Source organism: Marmota marmota, unplaced genomic scaffold (genome assembly GCF_001458135.2).
Source record: "Marmota marmota marmota unplaced genomic scaffold, marMar, whole genome shotgun sequence".
NCBI lineage: Eukaryota > Metazoa > Chordata > Mammalia > Rodentia > Sciuridae > Marmota > Marmota marmota.
This window is the reverse complement of record NW_026000221.1, coordinates 13,484,882-13,497,143: the sequence shown is the minus strand read 5'-3', so window position 1 is coordinate 13,497,143 and position 12,262 is coordinate 13,484,882. Positions and strand designations below refer to the sequence as shown.

At 55.2% G+C, this 12,262-nt stretch overlaps 1 protein-coding gene across 1 annotated transcript in view; it reads left to right on the top strand.

The window, feature by feature from the left end:
- Positions 1–11,775, top strand: part of Bean1 (brain expressed associated with NEDD4 1) — a 49,204-nt gene extending 37,429 nt beyond the window's left edge. Inside the window, exons 3-5 of the mRNA XM_015488649.2 lie at positions 1,857–2,120; positions 7,654–7,804; positions 9,595–11,775. Coding sequence (XP_015344135.1) covers positions 1,857–2,120; positions 7,654–7,804; positions 9,595–9,922 — 743 coding nt within the window. The 3' untranslated portion in view covers positions 9,923–11,775. The remainder of the gene's footprint in view (positions 1–1,856; positions 2,121–7,653; positions 7,805–9,594) is intronic.
- The last annotated feature ends 487 nt before the right edge of the window (positions 11,776–12,262 follow it).

Below are 12,262 nucleotides of genomic sequence, written 5' to 3'. Positions count from 1 at the left end.
GTGGCTGGCTCAGTGACTGAGGGTGAGTAAGTCATTCAACATCTTTGAGCCTCAGTGTCCTCACCTGTAAGTGGGAAGAATTGGATAAATAGCTCCAAAGATGGATTGAGGTCTTAGCACTGAGCCTGTGCATGGTAAGGCTCTGAAAGCTGGCCTCTGCTTGGCCCTCAAAGAACCCCAGGAATCAACTTAACCGGCATTCTCCTGTCAGAACATGATGCAACCGGCATCCAGCCAAATCCTGGGGCACGTGCCCCAAACTTGGGTCTCACACAGGGATAACCTGCTGGCTCAGCCCCTCCCAATTCAGGTCAGTAGGCTGCAGAAGCCACCAGAATGGCCCATAACTGCCCCCAAGGCACGTTCCTAGCCCCAGCAAAGATGCTGTACCTGCTGCAGGCAAGGCTTTGAGGAAAGTGCTGGGAAGGGATGGGAAGGGAGCAGCAATCACAGCTGAATGTCCAACCTCTGCTCGGCAGATGCACAAACCCTCAGCTGAGATAAAAAGCCCTTCTACAGCTACCAAGGCAAGTCACCACCGAACTCTACTTATTAGCATCCAAGACAGAGGCCTGCCATCACCCCACCCAGGCTCATCTAGAGTCACTCATGCATGCAGTGGGCACTTCTGCTGTGCCCAGCCATGTGCTGAGCTTGAGGACACAGAGGGATCCAATGTGATGTCTGGAAACCACACATGATTCTGTGTAGCACATGCCCATGATCCTAGGCAACAGGGGCTCTGACTTGGGCTCTGGGAGGACAGGCAAGGGGACCTCTGAGAACAGGGCCCAGGAATAGTCTGTCCTCCCCCAAGCTTGCTCCTGCCCCTGAGGTCAATCAGTATCCAAAGCCAGAGACTTGGCTGGCAGCCTTAGTTAGGGTTCCACGCAGGGCAGGGGATGGTGGAGAGGAGTAAGCGCTGGACCCTGAAGTCCATTGGCTGTGCCATGGAGTAACTGGGTAGCTGTGAGCTGGTCTGTTCACCCACAACGAGCCTCAGTCCACCCATCTGCGAAACAGGAGAAGCGAGTTGGAGAGAATTCCATGATACTCACTAACAAGATGTAGCTGTCTCTGAGCAATGCAGCTGGTGCTGTGGCTACTCCTGCTGATTCTGACCCCTTCCAGCACTCCAGCCCTTAAGATCCCATGATCTAATCTCTGTGGAAGGACAGTCACTGCCATTCTCAGGAGCTTCCTTTTGCAATGCTCTCAGGGACCCAGGGTTTGGCTGGATGCCAGTTGCACCACCCCCTGTCTTCCCTGAACTCACCTGCTCTCACTCCAAGATCACCTCCTCTGAGAAGCCTTCCTGGTCTAAGCCACCCCTGACATACCTGGGTCATTGCAGCCCACAGTCCCAGGCCTCCTGAGGCCAGCCAAGTCCATCCTGATAATACGGCCACCTTGTGTATCTACTGCCCCTTCCCAAGACCTGGATAAAGTTTTGTTGAACCTTCCATCTCATATCTTGGTGAAGTACAGACCTTTCCCATTGCTGAGAGTCATGGGTTCGAGCCTTAGCTCTGACACTAAGTTCCTGTGTGCCCTCGGACAAGTCCCCTTGCCCTCTCTGTGTTTCCCTTTTCCTGTCTGAAAAGTTGAACGCTGGGGACAGAGGCTTCAGAGGAGAGGAAGAGCAATCAGCCCCCCACTTACTACCAGAAGCCCCTGCAGACAGTGGGGTGAGGCACTGTTTCCCTGCTCCCTAGCAGAAGCCGCCAGGATAGAACCCATGGGATGGACCCCAGACTATCTTCCATTGATTTAGGAATCCATAGCTCCCAGGGCTGCAGGGTGAAGGAGGAAGGTGTGGCGGGCCTGTGCTCAGTGTCCTTTCTCTCTGTCCACAGTAGCACGATACAACCGCACCAGCTACTTCTACCCCACGTTCTCGGAGAGCTCGGAGCACAGCCACCTGCTCGTGTCTCCTGTGCTGGTGGCGAGCGCTGTCATCGGGGTGGTCATCATCCTCTCCTGCATCACCATCATCGTGGGCAGCATCCGTAGGGACCGACAGAACCGGCTCCAGCGTCACCGCCACCGTCACCACCGCCACCATCACCACCATCGCCGCCGACACCGCCACCGTCACCGAGAGTACGAGCCTGGCTACGGTGAGCTACTGCCCACCCTGGGCCCTGCAGCCACCAGCATATTTGTGATTGAACCCAGGAGGCGTCCAGGAGGCCATGGCTCCGCCAGGCGTGGTGTGGAGTGGTCAGGGAAGGCCTCCTAGAGGTCTTGGTCCATCAGGAAGAGCTCGCAGGTGCCACCATCGTGTTCCCTTTAGCATGGGAAACCCAGAGGGAGGCCGAATGGATCCCTCTAATGGAGAGAGAGATGGGGGCTGCTTGGGGGAACAGATTGGCAGGAGCATGAATGGGTGATGGATTGAGTGAATGGTTCAGCCTTAGGGTAAGGGGATGGATGGACAAGTGGGTGGATGAATGGGTCGATGAACGGGATGCTTCAGTGGGTTAGATGGGATGGGCAGGTGGAGGATGGAAAGCTGGGGGTGGTGGAGGGGAGAGGGGAGTAGGTATGGGAATGAGTGGATGGGTCAATAGATAAATTCTCAGACAATTTCCATTGGCAGGAAAAAGCCAGACCTCCCTGCCCAGGAGCTGCACGGGGGTCTATCTGCTATCCGAGGCCACCCACCAGGTGGGGAAAAGCAAAGCAGGCCCAGACCCTGAAATGCAGAACTGACGTGAGCCTCCTGGGAGCCCAGAGCCATAACAGGACCTAAGGGGCTTTCCCCTTCCAGGGGCTGGCGAAAGAACAAAGGGAAATGTTTTTTGGTTTTTTTTTTTTTTTTTTGCAGTCCTGGGGATTGAACCCAGAGCCTTACACATGCTAGGCAAGCACTCTACCACAGAGCTACATATCCAGCCCTTTATATTTTTATAGGGTCTTTCTAAGTTGCCCAGGCTGACCTTGAACTTGTGATCCTCTTGCCTCAGCCTCCTGGGTAGCTGGGGTTAGAGGCCTGCTCTACCACACCTTGCTAGAAAAGTTTTTTAAACAGATTGAATCTGATGAACCTGGGCCTTTGCAGCCCTCCCCAGCACGCCCTGCTGATCTGGTAGGAATGAGATATTTCTGTTTTCTTTCCACTGAGTTAATTGGCTGTAGAAGGAGCCTCCTTTAGCAATAAGAGATGCCGGAAGCCAGCAAGCAGAGGGAGGCCTGGGAGCACTGGCCGATGGGCCAGGAGCCCTCCCTGTGTCCTGGCACTTCTTATGCATAATCTCATTGTGCAAATTTCTCACAGTGGTCCTGGGGTGGCTTTTAATTGTCACCCCAATTTACAGATTAGGAGCAGTTAAGTAATGGGCCTGGAATCACCCAGTCTGCAAGTGATGGATCCAGAACTTGAGCCCAGGCACTCTGACCTGAAAGTCCTTGGGCCGACCACTGCGCAGAGAGCCTGGGAGGCCGGGCAGTCTCAGCCCTGAGGGGAGTTGGCACTGGGGGAGATGCCAGTGGAGCCACCCTGGGAACACATGCGGGTCCAGCAGACACTCCCGCAGCCAGGAAACCTGCAGACCTGGCTGTTGCTCTTCTGGGAGGACAAAAGCAAGGGACCAGACCTCAGGCAAGACCCACAGGGCTATCATGTGTCAGGGGCAAAAGTGGCCACAAGGGAAGAAAGACAGCTGATTAGCGGGCTGCCCTCCGTAACCAGGAATGAGGACGGAAGAGGCCAGCGTGCATGCATGTGTGAGACTCGGCCAGCCCAGCACCCCTAAGTCCCTAGGAGCCAAGGATGCCCAAGAAGACAAGTCAGAGCATTGCCTAGATGAGGATGGGCCTGTCCCACTCTGGCATCAACAGCCTGGCACTAACCCTGGGGAGGAGGCAGGGCTCCTCCCTCAAACCCAGGTACCACCTTCAACCACTCCACACCCCAGGATGGAGCCTGGCAGACGCAGGGCAGCCCACCTGCCTCTCCCCTTCAGTACCCCGCTGCTCCTCTCCAAGCACAGACCCACTCCTTCCAGACTCTGCCCTCTGCTGACTGCTGTTCCCCATCCTCTCCAATGGCCAAAGCCTTTTAGGCCCAGCTCAAATGCCACCTCCCTGTGGAAGCATCTCCAGCCCCCCTGGCCCCTACCAGAATCAAATGGAAATCCCTCTTCTCTGTGCTTCCTTGGCATTGTACCCACACCTCCATCAGTGCCTTGGTCATGGGGTGACTATGTGGCATTCATGACAGCAGGGCCTGCATGTGGCTCCCCCCCCACCCAGGTCTGGGACCTGGCACTGGGCCCAACCCAGAAGTTCACCATGGGCAAGGGAAGAAGCCACCTTGCTTCATCCTCACAGCAAGACCTTGGAGCGCAGGCCAGGGGTCTCCCTGAGATTCCAACAGAGAAGGCTGAACGGTCAGCCTGGCCCTTGAGGACCTGAAGGCAGGCCAGACCCTCCTGAGCAAGGTCCCGGCTCTGAGCCCCAGAGCAGGCAGAGTGAATGGAGGCCACAGGCACACCAGTTCCAGGGCCAGGCCTTGCTAGCCCTCGCTGACCTACAGCAGCCCCCTGTGGAGCTCCTGCCTCCCTGCCCCACTTCTGTTATCTGGCTCTGGCACCTCCCTGGGGCCTGGGCAGGGAGTCCAGGGGCACTGCTGTCCCACACCTTCCTCCAGCCTTCTGGAGAATACGCAGAGGCTGCTGAGAGCCTCCGGAGGACACCAGGGATGAGGGAATACGCTCTGTGACATTAGACAGCCCCCACCTTCCACAGTGGAGGTCTCCCATCTTTCAGACACTTCCCCCCTGCTCCGGGGACCAAAACCCTCCAGGTCAGTCCCCTGCCCCTTTGGCCGCTATTTCTGGGACTTCTTTGTGGATTTCTTTCTCCTGCCCCTTACATGTCAGAGCTCAACACTTTCCCCTGTCCTCTCCCTACACCCACTAGCTGCTTCATCTCATCTACCTACCCATCTTCTTCCGTGCAGCTGCCTCCACCCCTCCCCCAATGTCCCTAGACACCCCTCCATGGGGACTCACAAGCACCAGATTCAGTATCCAAATCACCTTCCACTTTTTTTGCATTTACTGTGCACCCGGGTAAAAGTTGTCTCACCTCTCTGTGTCTATAAAATGCTTACACAGGGACCCAGCCCAAAAAGTGATTGTAAAGACTATATAAGAAGAGCACCGGCTAATAATTCCATGCTCCATACAGTTAACTATTTTCATTATTTCTCCTTCCAAGAAAACCTGCTCACAGACCACCTGCCCTCACCCGCCCACCCACCAGCCTGACCTCCCAGGCACCCAAAGGGATTGGACATGATCACAACCATCCTCTGCTCAGCACCACTCAGTGGCTCCCCATGGTCCTCAGGACAGTGTCTGCCTTCTGCTGCCCACAGGGCCTTTCTGTCGTCTGGCCAGACAGAGAGGAGCCAACCAATGAGGGGGAGGGAGAAGAAGAGATTGTGTTTCATAAGATGGAAAGATCTAGAGCATTAGTGGTGGCTGCCTCTGTCTCCTCTGGCTTCACCTCTCAGTCTTTGCCTCTGATAGAAAGTGTGGGAGTTTGTGGGTGCAAGTTCTCCTTCCCCCTCCTGGAGCCTGTCGAGGGAGGGTAACCCTGGATTGGGTTAAATAATGAACTGAGGTATTTCTTAATTTTGGTAAAGAGGAGGCATAGAAAGATTTCACCTTCCGTGAGGCAGAAAGCGGGGCTCCCGAGGCCTGACCCATCTGTACCCTAACCTGGAATCAGGAGAGGCAGAGGATAAGGAAGGCCTGAGGCCATTCCTTTATGGTGGGGAAACAGTGGACTGGTTTCTCCCCAGCTCTTCCTCGGGAGCTCTACCCAGCCGAATGTCTGGGATTGAACTTGGTCGCCTCTGGACTGAGGTCTGAGCTGGGAGAGGAGCTCAGGGCAGCCTCAGTTTCCCCAAGATGCTCAGCTTCTGAGAGGACCAAGAGAAAGCAGGCCAGGAAGAGGGGATCAGCAGCAGTTTTCTTGGGCCCTACTGGCTGTCAGGGCTGCCCACCTTGTCTAGGAAACAGCCCCGGCTCTCTAGGGTAGGCTGCAGCCTCGTCCCCTGTGGGTGGAACCTCCCCTGAACCCAAGACCTTTCCCAGCAACGTGGCGCTGGTGGACGCAGGGCCTCTGGAGGCCAGCCGTCCTGGTTCAGGGTCTGTCCTCGCCCAGTTGTCTTGTGCTTTGATCTTTCCTGGATTTCTTCCTGAACTCCTTCCAAAACTTCCATCTTTCAGCTGCTCCCCTGAAGGGAAACTCATCTCATTTTAGCTCCCTTTTTTTTTTTTAACAGCATATGATATTGGGCTCATTTTTCCTAGCACAAAAGTCATATGTGTTCATAATAGAAAGCCTTAAAAATACAGACGATATAAAGAAGAAACTAAGGGTCATGATCCTACCATCGGGACAGAGCCACAGATAATGAACACGTACAGAATGTTGGCCTCGGAGAGCTTTCTCCACACCCATAAATAATCCTGGAATTAGACCTGCAGATATGGTTTCACATCAAGGTCTTTCCACTCCTGTTAAATCGGGAGTGGGGAAAGGAGATGAGGGGAGTGGGAAGAAGTCTCTGGGTGACACAGGCCGTATGGATTCCAACTCCCTACTTTATTGGAATGTGACCCTGAGCCTCAGCTTCCTGGTCTGTACGGTAGGCACAATGCCAAGCCCCACCCCTTGAGGGAGTCTCCAGGAGCCCTTGGGGGTGGGTAGACTGCATGTCTCAGCCATCTTGGCAGCTCCCGTGACTAGATCTGCCAGAAACTTCTATGATGAGAAGCTAAGACATCCAGCTGCCCTCTGACCCTACCATTCTCTGTGTGACCTCAAGCAAGTTACCTGGCCTCTCTGAATCTCAGCTGCAGAATGAGAGACTGATGCTCCAGCTGTGTTCATTAAGCAATATGATAGGTCCAAGAAAATGACATTCTGTGGTCAAATGCTGGACTAGCGCAGTTAGCTGTGCGTCTTAGCTGCAGGACTTTTCAGGGCTAATGTGTGGTTTCGAAAAAACAAAAGAAAACAAAGTATGTGAAGTCACCTGATCCATTACACTCCCTTCCCCGGGCACCTAAGGGAGTGACGCATGGTTGGGGCAGGAAAGGCTAAGGAGATCCCAGAGGCCTCTGCAGCCCTCATTCCTGGACCCTCTCCCCCACATTTTTCATGCCCCAGCCTGTCCCCACTACCCACAACCCCTGGTCACACCACTCCCTTTCTCATCCACCTCTTGCCTCAGCTGTTCAGGCTTCCGGCTTCCGGCCTGCCCTCTTCCCCTGGCTAATCCTCCAGGCAGCCCTTCCTCCAGGAAGCCCACCCCAGCCTCCCAGTTGGTCAGGTCTGTCTCTTTTCCCACAGCCCCTGGACTGCCAAAGCTCATGACACACTGCCCAGTTCTCAGCTGTCTCCAGGACAGGGCCAGGACAGGGTGGGCTCTGCTTCCTCCTCCCTGTGACCCCATGTCCAGCACAGAGATGGCACTCACATGCCTGTGCTGTTGCTGAGTGGTTGGAGGTAGCTGCACTGGTGAGAGTATGGTCAGATGGAGACAGCAGAGCCTCATTGGCCTCAGGTAGACTCAGGAGGCCAGTCCTTGGCACTGGCCCAAGGCTCAGGCTGCTGGTCTGTTCCCTGCAGCATCCGACGGACACACGTACAGCCGTTCAAGCCGCAGGATGCGGTCCACCTGCAGCCCTGCAGAGGACTGGCCCCCGCCCTTGGACATCAGCTCTGATGGAGACGTGGATGCCACGGTGCTCAGGGAGCTGTACCCAGATTCTCCGCCAGGGTAAGGAGGCCACATGGGGGAGGGGCCCGTGAAAGGGTAGGGCTCTGGACACCAAGGGAAACAGCAACCCCTCTGCATGTTTCACAAACGCAGCAAACATCTCAGTGAGCATGGCCATCTCCCTACCCCTCCTGACCAAGTAGTCCCCTTGAGGCAGGGTGTGACTCAGCAGATGTCACCAGGACGCACCAAAAAAAAGACAAGCGGAGCTTCTTCCAGACTGATGAGCAGGGATAAGGAAGGGGTGCCCTTGGTTTAGGGAATAACAGCTACCCTGAGCCCATTGGGGGTCTGCTCCTCCAAGTGTCTCCCTGAGGAGTTAGATCAGTAGAGTATTAAGTTATTCCAGGGGCTGCGGGATCAATTTCCTGTTAGGGAGAAAAATCTATTCAGCTTCAATATCTAACACCAAGAACTCATCCCATCCCAAGGCCAGCCTACCTCAGGGGCTGCAGGCTCAGCCAGCCCCTGGCCTGGCAGGTCTTGGTATGTGTGTGTGGTCAATCCTGTCTTCCCAGTCATGTCCCTCCTCTTTCCCACCCTACCCCCACTCCTGCCCAGCTCTGTCCAGGCACTAACCCAACCAGCCTGGCAGGCAGAGGCACTCAGCCTGGTGCCCCTTTTGCCTGAGATAAACCCAATGCGCAGGGAGCACTCCACCTTTCCCGGATCCCAGAGAAGTTCCCTGTGCCGCGCCACATCAATCAGAAGCAGCTGCACTTGGCCTGTCCTTCAGACAAGCCACGCTGGACAGAGGTGGTGTCCTCGGGGCCCAGCTGGCCCTTTCCCACATGGACCAGAGCCACTGAGCTCCCTGGGGGAAGGAGGTATGCACATCCTTGGGCATAGCCTCTGGATCAGTAGGACTCCTAACCCTGGGTCACACCCCCAGGTATCCACCATATCTTCTTCCCACCAGGAAAACCCAGTAAGTAGGGTTTATTCACCCCCTTTCTACAGACAAGGAAATGGGCCCTGGAGCCTGGGGGAGAATGTTATGTCCATTGCGCCTGAGGACCCCAGAGAAAGTAGCAGTGAGAAAAGAGGTGGCTGGACAGGGGTTTGCTGGACATTGGGTCTCTGCTCTTAACATGGGGGCTCCAGGCTCTAGCTCCTTAGTATGATCCACCAAAGCCTGAATCACATCCATCAGGACAAGAGTCATTGTGTCCAGCCTGCACTCAGGGCGATCAGGCCTGTCCAGGGGAGTTCTTCCCTAGGGGCATTTGGGTCCTCTTCTCCCAGCCACCCATAGGCAGACCCCCCAGCAGTTAGCACATGAAGAGGGGAGAGGAGTCACAGCCTTCCTCAGTTCCCTACCTGGGGACCCTCAGGCCCTGGACAGCCTCGTGCTCCCTCCCCCTCCTGCTCCCCCCACTCCTGCTCCCCCGGGCACTGGGAGGGACAATTGGTGCTGTTTTCCTTGCACTCCTAAGCTCAGAGGGGCCCCGGGACTCCTTCCTAAAGCTAGAAGACAGCTGAGGAATGCCTTGAGCTGCTTCTACCCACAGAGATGGCCCAGCCTGGAAAGTCTCCCAGGCAGCTCTTGTTCTAAGGAATCTGAGCCCCAGAGAAGTGAGTTCACAAAGAACAGGAGGAGGCCTGATTCAAGCTCAAAGCCCGGGTCTCAGGGGTGCAGAGGTCCCCTTTCTTAGCAGCGCCTCACTGGAGCCAGCATGGATGAGGCCCAACCTGGTCCACAGCCATCACTTCAGATAAGAAAGACACCCCCACACCCACTCCCCAGAGCCCAGGTTTAGCAGAGCCTGAGGGAGCCTCTTCTTTTGTAGTTACGAGGAATGTGTGGGGCCAGGGGCCACTCAACTGTATGTCCCCACGGACGCCCCGCCGCCCTACTCGCTGACTGACTCCTGTCCCATGCTGAACGGCACCCTCCACTCAGGCAGCAGCCACAGCCCCCATGGACACCAGCAGGAGCAGAGGACCCGGGGCCAGAGTGGCCTCCGCACCATCTCCATGGACATGCTGCCCCCTTATGAGGCCGTGTGTGGACCCGGCTCCCCATCGGGCCTGCTGCCGTTGCCTGGACCAAGGACCTCACAGGGCTCACCCACCCCAACCCGAGCCCCAGCCTCTGGTCCCGAGAGGATTGTTTAAGTGACACAGCCCACCAGCTCCAACAGGTCCCTCCAGGCTGAGTCACATCCTTGTGGCATACATAGGCACTCACACACACACACACACACACACACACACACCCCAGTATGCACACACAACACATAGATATATACGTGGCTATACACATACACACTGACATACCCCATGTGCACATACAGACATGCCCCACACGTGTGTGGACATGTGTGCACACACAGGGGACCCCCACACCCACACAAAACCTACCGGCAGAGGTTTCATTAAAAATGAATGAAGCTCTCTGACCTCCTGTCTCCTCTTCCCCAGCCTGGTGGTTATGCTGCTGTGGATGGTGCTGGGGGAGAGAGTTGAAGTAGGAAACTGGCTTTCTCTTCCCTCTCCCCAGGCTGTGCCCAAATTGGTTCTGCCTCCAGAAAATGCTCAACCACCCCAGGGCAGCTGCTTGCCCCGACCCCTCCCCCAGGGCTTGTTCTCGTGGGAGGTGGGGCAGGCCCCAGTGAGGTTCTGCTGTGTGCTGTGCCTATCTTTCAATTCCAGGGCAGAAGAGCCACATCACCATCCTGCCGCTTACAAGGTGGGGACACAGGTCTGGGGGCTCAGGCACAACCTAGAGGCCCTCACAGCCCACTAGGCACCTCCCTTAACCCAGTACCCTCAGTCTGGTGGTGCTAGGGGAATTCTCTGAGAAGCCCACCCCAAGCTACAGAGGTGGACAGTGCCCTTGGTAAGTGTGCAGTGGTGCAGGTGGGTCACAGTAGTTCCCATGTCAGTCCGACCACTGCCCAGGGCTGAGGGTCTTCAAAGAAGTCCAGGTGGCCTCACCACAATATTGCCTGGGCACCACTATGAGGCAGATAAGGGCCCCTCATTTAGCATGTGCCCAGCCAGCCACTGTGGCCTGAGCCCAGATGGGCTGGAGCTGAACCCCACCCAGGAGCCGGTGCTGTCATCCGGGGTGGCAGCTCACAGCTGGGAGCATTAACATATCCTGGCCTTGCCTCTCCAGGGTGTTTGCACATACAGAATAAAGAGGGTATGAGCCCCTTCAAAACCACCATGCCATCATAAGAGGACCAGTGCCCAGCCTTGCTGCCAGGGTCCTGCCATAGAAGGAGATACATGGGGTCAGCCTCATTGTAGAAAGGCTCAGATCTTGGCCTTTGAACCCCAGCAAGAACATGTCCATAACCTAGGTGATTTCTGAAGACCCAGCCTGCCGAGGTCTTCAAGCATCTTTGAGGAGTATCCCTGCCAACATCGCCAATGGCTGGGAACAAGTTACCCTGCCTCCCTCCTTCCCACCCTTTTTCTGCCCATCCTTAACAGCAAACCCTGCCCCCAGCCCTCCTTCTCCCCACATTTCAATTCCTCCAATGAAGGGCTAAGACAATTCAGTAATCCCTTTCTTCAGGAGAGGGGTGGCAAAGACGGCAATCTTGAATTTTATTTTCTGTAGAAATAGCATTACTTCTGGTGCAGAGCTGAAAGGAGTCCACCCAGAGGTATTGTCGCGTCCTGTGTGTCGCACCCTGGAGCCCCCAGACTCCACCTGGGGGAGGACCTTGTTTACAAGCAGTTCTGTCCAACTTTGTGGTGTACTGTTTTCTAGTCTGTTGTACTGTATAGCCTTCAGAATGCACCCAGGGATGAGACCCTTTTAAGAAATGCATCCTGAATCTGTATCCCTAGAGAGTGCTGGGGGAAGATCAGAATCCCTGCCTGCTCCTCAGTGTTTGAGGATGGAGCTGAACAGCTTTTCTTGTTCCTGTGGACTAGGCGCTGAACAAGCAACAATGTATCTTTTCTGTGTTCAAATAAATACATCATATCAATAAAAATGTAGCAAAAAATGACATTTTCCAAGAATACATGGGTTGGGTGGGGGGGGCTCTTGCTGCTGAAACTGGAAAGGAAAGGAAACCTCAAACAACCACAATCTGAAAATACACCTTCACCTGGATGGCATATCCTGTTCCTTCTCAGGATTAGGAGTCATTGAAGCCTTGTCACTTGCTGTGAGGTAGGTATTTGGGTAGTCAGTGATTTCCAGGAGATCCTTTTATGTGTTTAACCTCCCTGAAACATGGCATTGTCTTGGTGTAAATGTCCCTAGGATTGGCTATCAACCAGGGCCCAGTGGTCAGGAAGGTGACTCTGAGATAAGGAAGCACAAGCTCCTTCCATTTCCCCAGTCCAGTCTCCAGTCCCAGTTGGAGGGGCTGAGGTCAGCTGTCCAGCACCCACTGCCCACACTCTGAGCCCACACTGCCACCTGCTGGCTTGCTGCTGCCACTGTTAAAGTGAACAAGTCTGCCCTTCAAGAATGAGGACACTCCAGTC